The sequence below is a fragment of the Curcuma longa genome, chromosome 12 (assembly GCF_044706935.1).
Source record: "Curcuma longa cultivar G26 ecotype Majalengka, Jawa Barat chromosome 12, ITB_CL_G26_1.1, whole genome shotgun sequence".
Taxonomy (NCBI): Eukaryota; Viridiplantae; Streptophyta; class Magnoliopsida; order Zingiberales; family Zingiberaceae; genus Curcuma; species Curcuma longa.
The window spans coordinates 3,470,742-3,489,155 of NC_133872.1; the positions used below are offsets into that span (position 1 = coordinate 3,470,742).

Consider the following 18,414-nt stretch of genomic DNA (forward strand, 5'->3'; position numbering starts at 1 on the left):
ATGAGTGTAGATGATTCTTTTGTTGTGTGTGTGCAAAAATTTGTCAATTTTTGGCAAATATATGAATTAGAGATTTAGGCACAAACCAAACCATGAGTTCTTAGAACCATCCATGATCCTGATCCTGATCCTGATCTTGATTGATCAAATAAATAAATAATGTTTTCAGATATAGATAATCCTCTGTTCTCGTTGTTCATAAGTTGGAGGGAGGTCTTATATTTGCAAATCTCTAAATTCTTGAAGACAGCTTTACACATTAGTTTGTAGATTTCCAATTCCCTAATTACCATACTAAATAACATGACCGCTAGATACTTTCCTTATGTAAATATCACAGCATGGTATTTCATAAACTTCTCTTAGTATCTATCTACAATTAAGATCAGAGAACCATGCCCATAAAGACAAGTTTACGGATGCTTCGGAGATGTAGCTCTATAATTGGTAATCTCCACTTCCTTGATCTCCACTCGCCGATTGGCTTTTTTCCTTAATTTGATTGCAATATCCTGAGGGACGAAGGTTCCACACACACTTACCCTGCAGTGCTGCTCCTCCACAAAATGGCTCTCCAACTCTTCTATACCCAACCCCAACAGCAGCAGGTGACTTTATTGCACAACTACAGCATAGATCTTTTATCTACCTGTATTTATGAAGGGTTGTGTCATGTATAACCTTGCATTTGCATAAGAGCTCTCTTGATTCTCCTGTAGCGGCCATTGCAGTCGACGTTCATCCTCATAATAATGCAGTAAAACTGAGCAAAATGAAAGAGCCAGCAAAATGTAACAGATTCTGTTTGAATCATTGGGATTGCATCGTCATCCGTCCTTTGCCTCGACCTTTAGTTTCCTCCTTGTAAACAGGTGAAAAGCAACTCTTTTCATTAGATTGCATAGTCTTGATATATTTCCAGTGAGTTCGACAACTGTTGTTCAGGAGAATGATAAAGGATCAGCTTCAAAAATTAGATATCCTTTAATCACTTCACTGTTGCCACTACAATGTGCTTATATGCATGGACAGAGATGGTAATGGAAAAGGTCCCGGAAATTATCACATAGGTGGTGGTCATAGTTGGCCGAAACAGGATCTTTAAGTTGATGGATCCCATTTCAATCACACTTTTGCTTTATCAGAAGGAAAATTTTGTTCTAGGGCCACAATTTGATTGCAAGTTTGATGAGTAAGTTGTGGATTCTCTGAGGCTCTTATCGTGTCTTGCCTTTTTTTTTTTTGAACCAACTAATTCTATAGATTAGATGATCGATTTGACTCTATAAAAACTTTTCATTAGTCATCAGATATATTCAGAAAGTACAGATGGATTTAAGTTTAAGTTCAATTATCATAAAATTCTGTGAAAATTGAATCCTGTTGCATGAGAATCTATGCACCGTGCAAGAGGCGCCTTGCACTTCTCTTGATGAATTAGGAAATGGGAAGAGAAGATAAATAGCGGGGGAAATTGAAGCTGTCTGATCAACATGTATACCTTTCTGGGTCAACGATTCTGGTGCAAGAGGCGCCTTGCACTTTTCTTGATGAATTAGGAAATGGGACGAGAAGATAAATAGAGGGGGGAATTGAAGCTGTCTGATCAACATGTATACCTTTCTGGGTCAACGATTCTGGTGCTAAAGTCCAGCTTACTGGTGCTCAATAACCCTTTAGCCTCTATCTACTGTTTATGCTGGTAAAGGAAAGAGGAAAAGACCGATCGCACCATCGTGCTTCACCTCCTCGTGCTGACAGATGCTGCCCGTGATTGTCAATCACCACTTGCATCTGTGCCCATACCCACCAAAATTGATGTCTGTGCTTGTGGTCCTCAGCTTGATTTTTCTTGATGCCCACGCCATCCAACATTATCCATCGACGACCTGGACGCCTCTTTCCTTAAGATGTTGATGTCGAGTCGGATTTCGTCTTGTAACTCCTGTTCTAAAAAAGAATCACTGGTTAGTTTGTGAAACTGAGGCATACAATTGGTCATCTGATCAAATTCCCAAAACAATAGTCAAAGGAGGCGATTGAGTCGGTAAAAAAATAGCGGGCAGCCGTTTCTGACTACGTATCAACCGTCCGCTACTCCTTGAAGTCATTGATTCACAAACAGACAAAGTTGCAATTTCCCTCGTGTCGCCCACCAAAGAAGACCAAGGAAGCCACCACGCACCTTCTAAAAGGCGACAAAAGTGCTATCGTATTCGTTCTTACAATGCTAGAAAACAAGGCCGACAGCTTGGAATACAATACCAGCACGCCAGTCCAATAACGCACGTTGGTCAAACAATTGCAGTGCAAAATTTGGATTTCCTCATGCTGGTACAGGTTAGAATAGAACTTCCAGGCATTGTTACATCCTCGATCACATACAAGCAAACATTCCTAGTTACGGTCCTAAATGAGCTATAAATACAAGAAAGAAGTAAAGTGTCAGAGTTTGTCAGCTCAAGGTCTTTATTAATCCTACAGAATCCCTGGTCAGAGAGGAGCAAGCATGGTGATGCTTTAAAATTGCATCCGCCATGGTTGGTAATGATCATCCGGATTTGGGGGCTGTACAATCTTTGAAACTTTACTGGGACATCACCAGGTTGGAAAGAGCCATTGGGGTACCAAAAAGGGGATCACTACCAATCTTGCAGTTATCATGATCTACTGTCAATGATTTCGGCAGCACAAAGCTTCCACAGAGAATATGCTCCTCCAAGCCCTGAAGGCTACCGCTGTTCATCACACAATGTCGTTTCTTCAGAGCAGAAGCATCTTTGAGATTCCCTTCCCTTCGATGTTTCCTCTTCTTGGATGAACTCCATTTTGGCTTGAACTGGTAGTCCTTGGTCAGGTCTGGAATGCCAACCTCCCACTCACTTGATGAACCCCCGCTAGCTGTGCCACCAGCTGATAAGCTATTGCTGACCATTTGTATCCTGAGGTTCCCTTTGAAGGAGGAGGCAGGTGGAGGTGAATCCTTGATACTAGACAGCAGAGAGTTTGCAATGTCGACTCTGTCTTCTATAGCATTCCACTTGTCACTGATCCAATCCTGGGACTGCCGCAGCTGAGCTTCACCGAAAGTAGATGAACAATTTTCTCCTACACAAACCGAAATTAGCAAATATGTCAAAGTCAGTTTTGGAAAACAAACAGACAAACAAAAAGAACCAGTAACGTTACATATTCATGCCACTCTATATTACCTGGAAAGTATACACGCAGTTGCCCAATAGATTCTTCTTGTATCACAATACCTTCCCACCATCCATCATGCCACCACGCATCTACAATAGCACCAACATGGAACTGACAAACTGATGTGCCCTGCAAAGGCTTTGGACGAACAATGGGCCTCTCAGGATGAATGCCCAGCTTATCAGGTCTTGCAATTTTGGACAGTAGAATCCACTCCTGTACGAAGGAAAAAAATGGTTAGCATCGGATGCCAAGTCACAATGATAACCAAAGGAAGAGGATCTCAGCATCTACCTCTAAATTGCCACTCTCATCGGGATCTTGAATATCTTGGTAACGGACCTTTACCTTGTCACGGTGCCTCTTTATAATCACACATCGGAACCAGCAACCTCTCATTCCGCTATCTTGTGAAAGTATTTCAACATGAGTTCCAAGATGAAAGTGTTGCTGAGATTTTTGTTCGAATACTTCTTTTGTTGGCAATGCAGAACCAGAAAGGGTGTTAGGGGGGTTCCTTCCAGACTTGCTGCAAACAGGCCTTGACTTATCTAGGGAAGAAGTTTCTGCAACATGACCACCCTCAGCATGCAAAAGGTGCTTCCTCTTGGAACCACTTACAGAAGAAACATCACTGCTTTTCTGCTCAGATAAACCAGAGTTTGGGAGGCTTCTCTTTAGTCGCAACTTAAACGGCGATGTGAAGGACATAGAACGAACTATTTCCTGGCTCCAGTAGCCTTGGAGCTGAGTTATGTTAAATGGTTTCACGTCATCATTATCGATCTGCCTGTGACACATGAAAGGTCTCCAACTGGTGTGCCTTGCCCCATTCTGAAATTGTTCAAAATGCTGAGGGCTGAGGACTGCAGCCAACCCATCGATGCATTCAACACTGAAATCTTGAAGACAAAGAGAAAAGAAAATCTCTCTGTCATTAGCATCGGGAGGCAAAACAATACCAAGTTCATCAACTTCGTGAAACCATCGTACCACAACCATATTTTTGTTGCTCCGTGAGTCTTCGTATAAATCATCCACATATCCAACGCGTCTCTTGTTCTCCTCCACCATAACAAACACAAAATCATGGACCTACAGAAAGGCAACAGATGAATTCTAAAAACTAGAACACCAAGATCATACTGATAGCAAAGACGAAAATGTAACTGTTCATACCGAAATTGTAACTCCGTTCTTGCAGAAGGATCGATAATGCCTTTTCCTTTTTCTGCATAGCCATCGGGCACCTAGCCATTGAAACTCTCTTGAAGGATGCTTTGTTTTCTCTGAAGGAAACTGCATGAACAGCAGTAGCATTAAAGATAAGTATAATTTATCCTCCATCACCACTTGACTGAATAGGAACGCAAAAAGAAGAAGAAGAAGAAGAAAACCCAAGAATGATGTCTTCAGTACCTTGGAGTTTAGCATATCTGCAGTTTCATAATCCTCACAAACCCCAAACCGATTGGGAGAAGGAGAAGATACAGTGCCAATGGGATCTGCAAGAAGAAGCGTGTCAGTTAGCAAAAATGTAGACAGCTCAAAATTCTAGGTTTATAAAACAAAGAAAGCAACAAAGACAATGTCAAAGAACACACGATAAATATCTAGGTAGAAAGGAACTCCAAAGATCAACAGCAAAAAAATCAGACATCACATACAATTACGAGAATATATTTCATAACATACAAACTACAGAGAAATAACAAATCCCATGGAAAATAAACAAAACTCGGAGATTCCTCCATAAACAAATTATGGAGATTTAAAATTACAGATTTTTTAGGTTTCAGCTACCCATGAAGGAAAAATCAGAATGAACTCACAATAGATCTAAGAATGAAGATCCCTTTTTTCATGACAAACAAATCAATAAAGAATTCAGAACCAGAATAGAGGTACGGAAGATGTCAAAGACGAAAGATCGCAAAAAATCGAATTATTTGAATTAAAATAGAACAATAAACTCTAATCAAGGATTTTAGAAACAGGATGGCGCTTGCCAGCTGCCAAAGAAAACATAAACCGAATAGTAAAACTCCTTTATGAAAGACATGAAAATAAACAAAACATTAGGAAAAAACGAAAAGAACCATCAAAATATTCTCCTCGCGAAGAACAAAATACAGATCAGAAAATTAAATTTCTTCCTCAAAATCCATGTTTTTTCAAAGTTTCTCCACCAAATCCAACCTGAAAACGAAAACCATGGTACACATACCTGAGACGAGGGAGGATAACCAGTCGATGACCTCCCTCCTCGAGCGCCACTTGAACGAGACCGCCTCCGGCGGCGAGTTCAGCGACGACGACGACGAAGAGGGCGAGGGCTGTAGGAAATAGGGCCTGGTGACGAGAGATCTAACAAACTGATTCGGGACGACGTAGGACATGTGTCGCGAGCTCTTCTCCCGGCCCACCACCGCCAGATCCGCCCTGCCGCCGGCGCCCTTGAGGTAGTAGTGCACCACCCGGCGCCCCTTTCCGTTCGACACCACCACCTCCTGCCAGCTCGAGTACCTCGCCGCCTCCATCTCGCCGAAGCCTTCGTCGAAACCCTAGAAAATCGCCGCCCCTTGTGTCTCTTCCACCCTCCGCAACCAGAACAAGATCAAGATGGCATTTTTAAATTCCTTTTCCTTTACCTATATAGCGAGCAGAAATGAATGAGAGAGATATCGGTTTTGAGGATCGACGGCGGAGATCTAAAGCACGAAAACTAATGCGGAAAGTCCAAACGAGAACATGAAAAAGAGGAAGACCAGTCTCAAGAAAAAACAAGGCCCTCGTATTGTAAAAATTTACGGAAACGCCACCAGCCTCAGATCTCCTGTTTGACACACGCGTTGCTTACATCATAAACGCGTCCTTTGACTCGATATTTGCGGCACACATGAAACGTGGCGTGTTTTGTGCCGCTTGAATAACCAGTGCGTGTCAGAGCTGATCCGAACGGGGGACAGGCTTCTCCTCTCATATCGGTTACTGTTCTGTGTCATAAATATTTACAAATATAAGATGGTAAAAATCAATATGTGTCAATTTTATTTTTTATTTTAAAAAATCTTTAATATTGTCGTTGTTAAAATTATCTTCAAAACTGATTAAATTATTCTAATATAATTAAAATTTATTTAACTTAATTAAAACTAAACAAATATTATTAAAATAATGAGCTAAAACAGATAAGTAATTTTAATTAAATTTACTACAACATAAATAATTAATTTAAATTATTTAAAACGGTTTAAGTTTGGACAATCTTAATTAAAGTCATTTTGATTAAAATAGCTTTTTAATTGTATCAATTTTAATTAAAATTTTTATAATAAATTTTAAAATATTCTAAAACTAGGATTAAGGTCTTTTGATTTTTTTTTAATATAAGAAGTTACACAAATAATTTTTGCATTTAAAAGATTTAAAAAATTTTAAAAAACATATTAGATTGCGGTCAAAATAAGTGGTTGTCGTGTTTAAACGTATCAAAGACTTTTTCATGGGTCAAAGTAATAAATTTGAACTATTTTTGACTTGTTTAATTATACTTAAAACGATTTTTTTAGTGGAATATTAAAGTGGATAGGTAGACTGATCAAACTTTTTTTTATCCGGAATAAACAAAGAAATATAGTACAGTTAAAAAGAATGGATTTAACTAAACTAAACCATTTTTCATACGTAGATAGATCATTTTGAAAACAAAGGAAAATAATTGTCGAAATTTAAAAGTGACAAGAAAAATATTAAAGTTTGTTTACGATTTAATCCAAATATCTGTTTTAAAAAATTGGTCTATATAAACTCTTGATGTTTTTTTTCCTTCGTATTTGCTTTCAAAGGAATTCATACTTTCTATCACTCACACTTATTTCCATGTTAATAAGTGGATTATGCTGATCTCTGGAGGAGTGATAAGTTAGGATTGAGTATTTGATTAAAATTAAATTAAATTAAATTAATGTAAATTGAATAAATTAATTTTTTTTGAACTAATCGAACTGATTAAATTTTTAAATAAAAATTAAATAAACCAAACCTATAAAATATCAGTTAATTCGATCAAAAATTGAATTAACCGAAATAATTAAATTTTTTAAGTATATAAGAGATTTACCAATTAGTTAGGGATTTATAGATGCACTTAATTAGAAATTTAATGATTATTTTTTTATTTATTGATTTATTTGATTTAATCGAATAATAAATTTTAAAATTAAAATCGAACCGAATTAATCGATATAATTGATTTTTCTTTAAAAATTAAAATTTTAAAATAACCGAATTAAATTTTTAAATTCGATCAATTTGTTCAGTTTAACCGAACTTTTACTCACTCCTATAAACACCCAAATGCACAAGCACTTGAGTACCCGAGCACCTGAGTGGATTGCGCTCCCGAGCATTTGAGTGCCCGAGTGAGTTGCACTCTCAAGCGCTTGAGTGGGTTGTGCTAAGGCTTGCACATGGGTCAAGTCCTCATCGAACTCAACCCTGGGCTGGTAACGAGGTCATCGAATCAGTTACCCATTGACCTTGATTGCCAGATCGATTATGGTATGTATATATTTATATTTCAGCCATTAGAATCGTTGGTTCTAGCCATTGAAAGTGGTGGGGGTGGAGTTTTTTATATTTTTTTAACGGTTGAGATCATTTGACTGTTTAACAATGACTATAATTTAGTGTCAATTAATCTCCAAACTCTATAAATAAGAAGCTCATTTCTTAATCATATTCTCTACTCTCATTCTCAATTCTGAAATCTCAATCGCTTTCGACTTCAATTCTATAATTATAATAGAAAGAGTTGATTCATTATCTCGATCTTGGAGAGGCAAAGAAATAGTCAATTTGAATGAATCGTGATATTCAATTTAAATGATGAGCCCGAGCAAGTTACGACATCTGAGACACAAGGAAGTATTAATGGCAATGCTTCTCAGGTTCGAGATGTTCCTCCATTAAAATTGACTATTTTTGTTAAACATTTTGAGAAGGTTGCTATTTCATCCGGAGAATTACGTGTAAAATATAAGTATTGTCAAGCCTCCTATAAATTCTATAATTAGAATGAAAAAAGAAGGTTTATCATCTCGATTTTGGATAGGTAAGGAAATAATCAATCCGAATTATGGAATATGGAATCGAACGATCTCAAATGCAATTATTCAAATTTTTTTCGACTAGTGGAGGAATATATTCTAATTTATTTATGTATTTTCATAATAAATTAAGAGAATCGTTATTTAGATTTATTTCTGTATAACATCTTTCTTTTAGTTTTAAGTCTAAATGCACTTTTAAAGATTTTGCTAAAGATTCACTGAATTCATCTGTTAAACATGTTCCTCAAACAACATTTACTCGTACAAATAAAAGATTAGAAAGGCAAGGGGGGAAAATTTTAATTGGAGAATCTACTAAATTAAATAATAAAATTTCTTTATATTGATATTTGGAGTGATAATTAGCAAACACATTTGTATATGGATATGACTTGCTATTGGAGTGATAGTTCTTAGAAAATTAAAAAATATTTATTAGTATATAGAGTTTTTGATGAATCACATAATACTCACAACATATCTCAATTATTATATTTAATTTTAAAAAAATATGGATTGACTTTTAAAATATTTTTAATATTATTTGATAATGTTAATTCTAATACTATTAGTATTGAATAACTTAAATTTATATGTCAAGTTATTATTGGTAGTTTATTTTTTCATATTTATTGTGTATGTTATATTCTAAATTTATGTGCTCAAGATGAATTAAAAATTTTTTAAAAATTATATTAAACCAATTATAATTGCTATTTCCAATGAAGTAAATTTTATAAAAGTAATTCTAGACCTATTTCAAGTGATGTACTAATACATTAAATTCAACTTATCAATTATTACAAAACTCATTTCAATATAGAGAATTATTATGTTTATTTTTTATACAAAATAATAATAATACTAATATATATTTATTTTCACACTAATAAAATATATGTACTAGTATTTGTGAAATTTAAAAAATATTTAATGATGAAACAAAATAACTTTTTGATGTTTATTATCCTACTTCTTATTTAGTTATGTTTTAAATAAATTTTTGTAGTAACAATAGTATTAGTTTTAAATGAACATAGTACGGACGAATTTCTATGTTCCTGCATATTAGCAATGAAAGCAAAATGAAAAAAAGTATTTTTTTAAATTTTTAAAATTTATTTAGCTGTATTTGCTCTAGACTCTAGACTTAAATTAGTTGTTTTATAGATGTTTTATATGATACTTTAATTTTATTTAAAGATGCTTCTTCTTCATCTTGCTAGTATTATATATAAAATTAGAAATTATTTATAAAAAATTTATACAAATTATAGTATAAAATATGGCTTAGAAACTAATATTTTTTAAATAAAAAATATTAATACTTCTAGTAGTAGTTCAAAACTTACAAAAGTATAACTTTTATTAAATGAATGGACGATGAAATGTTCACGAGGATCCTCAAGTTTTAGACAGGAACTTGAAAATTATTTTATGATTTTTTTTTATTTTACTGAAGCAGATAACGAGTCGGATTTTGATATTTTAAGGTGGAGATTACATAAGACTCAAAGTTTTTCGATCCTCTCCATCATCATAAAAGAAATTTTAGTTTATCTAGTCTTAACCGTTGTCGTAGAATAGACGTTTATTTTCATAGGTAACATATTGGATGAATGATGATCTACTTTATCTTTCGAATATTTGAAAACTCAAGCATTACTTGATGATTGGATGAGAGTTGAAAAAAGAATACAAAAATACAATAAACAAATGACGAAGTAGAAGACTTTGATACCGAATGAACGAATACTACCGGAATGGGAAATGGAAGTGAGTAACAACACCCCTTCATAAGGTAAAATAGTAAAAATATAAGAGAACTACGTAGCTTTGATTCTCTATACCCTAAGGGGATAGTACACAACTTAAATAAGTGCAAGTAGAGTCGTCAATTTGGGTTGGGCCCGTCGGGTTAGCTCGCCAGACCGCCAAACAATTTAAGCATGTTGGGTTGAAATTTTATTAACCTATTTTAAGGTGGATTCAGGTGGGCCGACTTGCCTAGACCTGCGATCTGCATGAATTGGACGCTGGTTGAGAAAATTATTTTCTTCAAAATTTAAAATTAAAGTAGAAAACTTAATGGACTAGTGAGTTTGACATATATAAACCGTAATCCAAATTTAAAATTTTCAACTTGACCCGTTTAAACTTAATTTAAAATTTTTAATATTTTTAATATTTTTTTTATTTTTTGATAGGGCTTGTGGGTTGGCCCGCCTAACCTGCAATCCGCCTTGGATTGGGGTGGATTGGAGATTTTTCAACCCATCAAGTTGGTGGGTCTACCCACCCTGCCCCGCTATATAATAGATTTTTAACAGGTTAGCTCACCCCCTATAGGTTGGCCTGTTTGACAACTGCAAGCCCTTCTTCATTTTTTTAATAAATTTATAAATTTTTTATTTTTTAATAATAATAATCTTGAACCGTGACAAACCATGGTGAACCATGAACCGTAAATCGTGAACCAAACTGTGAATCGGTGATTTCAAATCATGAACGGTAACTGTTTTGCACGATTAAGGTTAAGGGTCGACCTGTCAAGAACTATCGAACCAATCATTCCAAATTGTTGAACCTGTGGTTCCGAACTGTTGAACCGACGATTCTGAATCGTTGAAGCGGTGGTTCCAAATTGTAAAACTATTAATTCTGAATGTGGTCGGGTGTAGGTTGCACCATTAAGTGCTTGAGCGCCTGAGTGAATTACACTCCTAAGTGCTCAAGTTGGTTACTTTCACAAATGCCCGAGCATTCGAGTAGGTTGCACTCTCCAGCACCCGAGAGTCTAAGCATTGAACCATTTGAGCACCCAGGCACTTGGGAACCCAAGCTCGAATGCCCGATCGCCTCTGCTTAGAAGTTGAATATTTTGGAGTCCGAGCTGAATACACTCATGAGCCAAAGACGTTAAGAGCCCCAAACTTGAATACACAATGGATAAATATTGAAGTAGACATAATGGTCCTCTCTATTATAGACACGCTAGTTACAGTTACTATGATATGGAGGTATTGGTTACCAAAGAGATACTTCTCTCCTCTCTACATAAGATAATGGTATTAACATCGGAAAAAGTATATTATTTTATATTATCTCACTTATTTATTACTTTCTCTTTTTTATCTCTAAGGTTGAGTTGAGTATTAAAGTTTTCGAGACATGATTGAGTTAATTAGTATGAGATAGATTTATTAAAATGGCAAGGATCTAATATCGACGAAATTGAAATAATACCCTCCCCGTAATGGTCAATTATAATTTTTTAATTTACTTTTTCACATATAATAATGAGATCGATCATATAGAATCGTTAGAATGACGGATTTAGTATCGAAGAGGTATTGTTGAGATCCACCTCAGCTCCTTCTAATTTGATTTTCCCCCTCATATTTGCTTTAAAAAGAATTCACCCTTTATTTCACTTACACTTATTTCCATCTCAATGAAAAAAATTCTCAAATTTAATATAATATTACCACATGTAATAAAATTGTTTAAAAATAGTATATAATTTAAACCACTGCCTTGGATTTAACAGGAATTGGACATTTGGCAGAAAAATTGAGGAAAGACTGATTCAACATCGCAGCGCAGTGCTGTGCTCCCAAGGATCATTCTTGTTCTTGTTTGTTCATCCTTCTCCTTCCATCTCCTCCTCCGCCCTCCAGCGATCCTCTCCGCCTCCTTCAACGCGACATCTCCAGGTTTCCTCCTCAAAGCTTCTATGAGATATATCAAAATTTCACCTTTTTCTTTTCCGTCGTCTGAGATTTGAAAAATGAAAAGATTGCATTTTGAATCTGAGTTTCAGGGATTTCAGTCGCCATTTTTGTTACGAGTGGTCAAGGATTTGCATGCATTTGGCGTAGGGTTTTGAGAAAATGATGCTGCATGCGCCCTCCAAGAGGCGCCCTACAATAGAAAATGTAGAAGGCGGCGTCGACGTCGTCCTCGCAACCTCCATCGGCAATGGCGAGGACTTGGGCCCCGCCGTGAGGCACGCCTTCGAGAGCGGCAAGCCCGAGACCCTCGTCCACCAGCTCAGAAACTTCGCCAAGAAAAAGGAAATCGAGATCGAAGAGCTCTGCAAGGTCCATTACGAGGACTTCATTGTCGCTGTCGACGAGCTGCGCGGCGTCTTAGTCGACGCCGACGAGCTAAAGAGCATGCTCTCCAATGAGAATCTACGGTTACAGGGAGTGGCAACCGGATTCCTTCTAAATCTCGAGGAGCTCCTCGAGCTGTACTCGATCAAGAAGAATGTCTCAGAAGCCATGAAGACATTGAAGGTGATCTACACCAATGCATAAAATATTTCAAAAAAAAGCTTTTCCTTTGCAGTCGGAGTATTCGATCGGGACAAGTGGTTAACCGATCAACTTCATTAGATTTGCATTCAGGTTTCGAAGCTGTGCTTGACCTGCAATATGCACATCTCGAGCGGCAGGTTCTACCATGCAGTGAAAATCTTAGACTTGATCGAAAAGGACTACATCCAGAGCACCCCTCTCAAGGCCTTCAAGAAGGTGATCGAGAAGCAGATACCGACGCTGAAACAGCACATCGAGAAGAAAGTCTGCAGTGAGTTCAACGACTGGCTCGTTCACATACGAAGTGCGGCTAGGGAAATTGGGCAGTTGGCAATAGGACAGGCCTCCGCGGCTCGACAAAGGGAGGAGGAGAAGCGGTCTCGCCAAAGGGAAGCCATAGAACAGAGCAGATTTGGAGTTGTCGGAGACTCTCTCTACTCTTTGGATATCGAGCTCATCGATGATGATTCAGTGCTGGAGTTCGACCTGACGCCGGTTTATCGCGCACACCACATACACACTATCCTCGGCATGAAGGTGAAATTTCACGAGTATTACTACAAGAATCGCCTGATGCAGCTGAACTTGGACTTGCAGATCTCGTCGGCGCATGCCTTTCTTGAGTCCCACCAGCCCTTCTTTGCCCAGATCGCAGGCTTCTTCATCGTCGAAAACCGCGTTCTTCGAACAGCCGGGGAATTGCTGTCGGAGAGTCAGGTGGAGACCCTGTGGGAAATTGCGATCGCCAAGATGACGACGGTGCTGGAGAATCAGTTCTCGCGGACGGATACCACCAGCCACCTGTTGCTCATCAAAGACTTCGTCACTCTCCTCAGTGCCACTCTGTCGCGCCATGGCTACCGGGCGGCGCCTCTGATCCAGGTCCTCAACAGCAGCAGGGACAAGTACCATGACCTCCTCATCAGCGAGTGCCGGAAGCAAATCAGAGATATACTGGCCAGCGATAGCTTCGAGCAGATGGTGATCAAGAAAGAGTACGAGTACAACATGAACGTGCTGTCGTTCCAGCTCCAGTCCTCAGACACAGTGCCAGCTTTCCCCTACGTCGCGCCATTCTCCTCTTCAGTTCCCGATTCGTGTCGTATCGTTCGTTCCTTCATCGAGGACTCCGTCAGCTACCTATCGTATGGCGGCCCGATCAACTTCTATGATGTCGTCAAGAAGTACTTAGACAAGCTCATGATTGAAGTGCTGAATGCAGCACTGCTGAGCATGATTCACACCGGCAACATAGGCGTTTCCCAGGCGATGCAAATTGCGGCAAACATAGCTGTTCTTGAGTGCACTTGCGACATGTTTCTCTGTCAAGCTGCCCGGCTTTGCTCCGTTCCGTTACGGTTAGTCCAGAGGCCGAATGCCGGATTGGCTGCTAAGGCTGTTTTCAAGGCATCACAGAATGCTGCCTACACTGCACTGATGCATTTGATTGATTCCAAGTTGGATGACCATCTTGCACTGTTGAACAATATCAATTGGATAGCTGATGACTCGACCGAGAACCCGAACGAGTACGCTAATGAACTCGTCGTCTTCCTCGACAACCTGATATCCAATGCTCAGCAGATTTTGTCTCTGGAGGCTGTTTATAAGATCGGAATTGGTGCTCTTAGCCATATTTCTGACTCGATTGTAGCAGCTTTTCTCAGTGACAACCTGAAAAGGTTCACCCTTAGTGCTGTTGTTGGCATCGGTAATGATGTGAGAGTGTTGGAATCTTTCGCAGAAGAAAGCTTTCAGAATACCGGCTTGACCGATTTGAACAAAGATCGTAGCTTCAAGGACTGTTTGATAGAATCCAGGCAATTGGTGAACCTTCTGCTCAGCAATCAGCCTGAGAATTTCATGAATCCTGTGATAAGGGAGAAAAATTATGGGGCTCTGGACTACAAGAAAGTTGCAAACGTCTGCGAAAAGTTCAAGGATGCGCCGGACAGGTTGTTCGGAAGTCTATCGAGAGGGAATGCGAAGCAAGATGCTCGAAAGAAGTCCATGGACATGTTGAAGAGAAGACTGAAAGACTTCAGTTAACATCATTCATTCAGTATGCAGTAAAAACTTAATTGGCTTCTTTTTGTTCTTCAGTTAACATCTTTCTCGTTTCTATCAAACTAGAAATACAAATCCTGCATGATCATCAACATCTTCTATGGCTGAAACATAAAGTCAATTCTGTAGCTATTCAAGCACAACATTGGTATCCAAAGGATGATCCAAGGAACTTCCTGGCCATCATCTCTTAGAGGATTAGTGTTAAGAACCTGCCAAAGCTTTGTAGGACGTTGATGTGATCTTAGAATTGTCTTGAGGATGCAATTTAAGTGTGATATTAGAATCGCTAAAGCTCTGGAAATTGATCCTCTGCTTTCACCCTCTGTCATATAAACGCCTAATTAGTTCCTCTGCTTTCACGCCGGCGACCATAATTAATCCTCCTCCGCGGCATCGTTCCCGTCCGGCCACGTCGAAGACGACGAGGTCGATCTTTCAGATATCGCCGTTCCTCACCATCTACAAGAGCGACCACGTAGACCACCCCCTTGGACGCCGACATCGTCCCCACCGCTAGACCCCTTCGACGACCTGGTGATCTCCCCCGACAGCGGCGCGCCCGCGATCCTCTTACCTCCCAAATCGCGCCGCCGCGCAATCTGAGAAAGTTCCCCCTCCTCGTTTACTTCCACGGAGGTGGTTTCTGCATCGGCAACCCCCTTCGTGCGCACCTTCCACGACTACGTCGTCTCCCTCGTGGCCTGTGTTATTATAGAAGATTATTATATTTATTTTATAAAAATGGATTTTAAAATTTATAAATTTAATATTTTATATATCTGAGTTTTAGAATAAGTCATTTGTAATATAATAATAATAATATTAGGTATATAATGATTTCTCTGTTTTTTTTTCAAAAATATATTTCATTCATGATAGATATTATTGTGCTTTTTATTTATAGATAGTATATTTACCTCTGTTATAAATAATAATTATTATAATATATAGATGAGTTATATTTGATTAGTAACTTTAATTACATGAAGTTATTTTAGTTTTAATTTCATTTTTTTAATTTAAAGATCAATTATTTAATTAAATAATTATTATTATCTAACATTCTCTCAATTGATCTAAAAATTAGATAAAATTAAAATTTAAAATATAAATATGATGTAAAAATTCATCAAAGACATCATAATTATTTTAATAAAATAGAATATTAAACGTTGGATTATATATCATACTTCCTTCTTTATACTACCAACATCAACATCCTATCATGCTAGCTTCTATATACTACCAACATCAACATCCTATCATGCTAGCTAGGTCTATAAATGAACATATAATTTTATAATGGTCTATAACAATATTTCTAAGTGATTTATGTTATAATATAGTAATGTGCAATCATAACTAGAAATTATATATCAGAAATACATAAGTGAGCTCAAAGTGTCAATTTAATACATCATTCAAAAGGACGACCAAGATACTTTAGCAAAAAGGTGGAATCCGCCACTCCAACGGCCCCACACGGTTGGCCCCACGACCATTTGTGAGGAAGTAAATCGAGAAGCTGCAATTGGCCACAACGAAGGAGGGCATTGCCTCAGCTTCATCGAGATTCAACTTTTATCCACTTTAGCAACTTTGTTCCGTCATAACCAACTCAACTTTGCCCCGGGGGCAATAATGTTTGGCATCTCTTGATTATTTATCATTTTTTGAGAAGAATATTATTTTGAAATTATCACAATAGATTTTCAATGGCTTAGCAATAGTGTCGATAACTCCAAGTCCTGAAATAAAATTTCACAATCATAATGCATGGATTATGACTTCAAAACATAACACAAACTATGATTCCATTATGGATAAGACAATGACAGATTGTTTAGCATTTTTCCATGATTACTCCTTCTCCAAGAAGAAACAAATAACCACAAGTGGTCTTTCTAATGTCAATGCATTTGCAAAATTTAAATGAGTAACCAACCATTTCCAAGTGATTAGTTTTTTATACATGAGCATGTAATTCTTGATGCCTTGAAGATACTTTAAATCTTTTTTAGTAACTTTCCAATGATCAATTCTAGGATTACTTTGGTACCCATCGAGTATTCTAACCGCAAAATAATATCCAATCTTGAACAAGTTTACACATATATTAGACTTCCTACAATAGAAGCATATGTAATTGAATCCATTTGTTTTCGTTTTATATAATTCTTTGTACATTGCATAAGATTAAATTTGTTCCCTTTCTAAATTGGAGAAATTCTATTAGAACATTTTTGCATATTAAAATCTCTCTAAAATTCTTTCAATACAAACTTTTTGAGACAATCCCAATGGTTCTTGTTATCTATCACGAAATATTTTAATGTCGATTACATAAGATGCATCACCCATATCTTTCATTTTAAATTTTTTTTTAAAAAAAATTCTTTTGTCTTATGCAATATGCTCAAATCATTAGTAACAAGTAATATATCATCAACATATAGGACTAAAAATATAATTCTGCTCCCATTGATCTTTTGGTACATGCAATGATCAATAACATTTGCTTTAAAATCAAAAGATGTGATGGTATCATTAAACTTAATATAATATTGTCTGAAAGCTTATTGAAGCCGATATATTGATTTCTTAAGTTTACACACTAGATGTCTTTTTTCCTTCGATTGAAAAACCTTCAGGTTGATCCATATATACTTCTTTTTCAAGATTTTTATTTAGAAAGGTTGTTTTTACATTCATTTAGTGTAACTCTAAATATAATGAGTCATCAGTGTCATAATAATATATAATATGTTTTTTTTAGACGGGTGAAAATGTCTCTTTATAATCAATATCATAGCAACAAGTCTAGCTTTATATCGTTCAATATTATCATTTGAGTCACGCTTAGTCTTAAAGAGTCATTTGCATCCAACTCGTTTAGAACATTCTAGCAATTCAACAATATCTTAAACATCATTTTCATACATGGATTGTAATTCTTCTCATTACATTGATCCATTTTTCTGATTATGTACCTTCTATGGCTTATGAAAATGAAATTGGATCTTCATAAATTTCAAAATCTAATTCTTGCAAATACGTTTCTTAATCATTTGAAATAATAATTTTTCTTATTCTTTGAGATCTTCTCAATGTTATTTCTTGTAACTCATTTGCATAAGATAATTGTGAGTTAGTTTCTTCAAATGATATTTCATAATGTTGACATTCTTCAGCAATTGGAACAACTTTTGAAATAACACTAAATGAAGAAATACTTATAGATAAAGGAACATTTATTTTAATTTCCTTTATATCTATATTTCGTTGTTCATTGCTTCCACTAACTTCATTATTCTCAAAGAATTTTACATTATCAATTTCTACTATTGTTTAGGATAATAAAATATATATCTTTTAGATTTATCTGAATAATCAATAAAGTAACGAACTCTTATTTCTGTCGAACAATCTCAAATATACAGGTGTCTTAAACTAGGTTTTCTATTTGTTTACAGCGCAAAAGGAGTTTTTGGAATTGCCTTACTAGGAACATTGATGTTTTTAAACCATACATTCATAATGATTTAGGTAATGATGAATTACTTATCATACTCCTAATCATATTCATTAATGTACGGTTACGCCTTTCTGACACACCATTTTATTGAGGTGTATATGGCATAGTATACTGTGCACATATGTCATATTTTTCAAGAAGTTTTACAAATGAACCTAAACGTTGTCAT

The 18,414-nt window shown here is 36.6% G+C and overlaps 3 protein-coding genes across 3 annotated transcripts; 1 reads left to right on the top strand and 2 right to left on the bottom strand.

The window, feature by feature from the left end:
• Positions 1 to 413: 413 nt before the first annotated feature.
• On the bottom strand, positions 414 to 814 carry LOC141843470 (uncharacterized). The gene is made up of 2 exons (XM_074731523.1): positions 682 to 814; positions 414 to 580 (listed from the first exon to the last, which is right to left on the bottom strand). The coding sequence occupies exons 1-2, from the start codon at positions 812 to 814 to the stop codon at positions 414 to 416; spliced, it is 300 nt and encodes a 99-aa protein (XP_074587624.1).
• A 1,472-nt stretch (positions 815 to 2,286) lies between these two features.
• LOC141843306 (uncharacterized) lies at positions 2,287 to 5,811 on the bottom strand. Its single transcript, XM_074731373.1, has 6 exons — positions 5,432 to 5,811; positions 4,624 to 4,709; positions 4,384 to 4,503; positions 3,499 to 4,299; positions 3,213 to 3,420; positions 2,287 to 3,108 (listed from the first exon to the last, which is right to left on the bottom strand). The coding sequence occupies exons 1-6, from the start codon at positions 5,742 to 5,744 to the stop codon at positions 2,588 to 2,590; spliced, it is 2,049 nt and encodes a 682-aa protein (XP_074587474.1). The 5' UTR covers positions 5,745 to 5,811; the 3' UTR covers positions 2,287 to 2,587.
• Positions 5,812 to 12,211: 6,400 nt separating this feature from the next.
• On the top strand, positions 12,212 to 14,689 carry LOC141842616 (exocyst complex component SEC15A-like). Its single transcript, XM_074730665.1, has 2 exons — positions 12,212 to 12,619; positions 12,719 to 14,689. Exons 1-2 carry the CDS (start codon positions 12,212 to 12,214, stop codon positions 14,687 to 14,689), a joined length of 2,379 nt encoding a protein of 792 aa, XP_074586766.1.
• Positions 14,690 to 18,414: the final 3,725 nt, after the last annotated feature.

Excerpts from the sequence above, each read along its gene's own strand:
- LOC141842616 (XM_074730665.1), top strand. The coding sequence starts at position 12,212 with ATGATGCTGCATGCGCCCTCCAAGAGGCGCCCTACAATAGAAAATGTA. Across the intron at positions 12,620-12,718 it reads AAGCCATGAAGACATTGAAG|ATTTGCATTCAGGTTTCGAA; the intron begins GTGATCTACACC and ends CAACTTCATTAG.
- LOC141843470 (XM_074731523.1), bottom strand. The coding sequence starts at position 814 with ATGATTCAAACAGAATCTGTTACATTTTGCTGGCTCTTTCATTTTGCT. Across the intron at positions 581-681 it reads AGCTCTTATGCAAATGCAAG|AGTTGGAGAGCCATTTTGTG; the intron begins GTTATACATGAC and ends TGGGTATAGAAG.
- LOC141843306 (XM_074731373.1), bottom strand. The coding sequence starts at position 5,744 with ATGGAGGCGGCGAGGTACTCGAGCTGGCAGGAGGTGGTGGTGTCGAAC. Across the intron at positions 4,300-4,383 it reads AGAACGGAGTTACAATTTCG|GTCCATGATTTTGTGTTTGT; the intron begins GTATGAACAGTT and ends GCCTTTCTGTAG. Across the intron at positions 3,109-3,212 it reads ACTGCGTGTATACTTTCCAG|GAGAAAATTGTTCATCTACT; the intron begins GTAATATAGAGT and ends CGGTTTGTGTAG.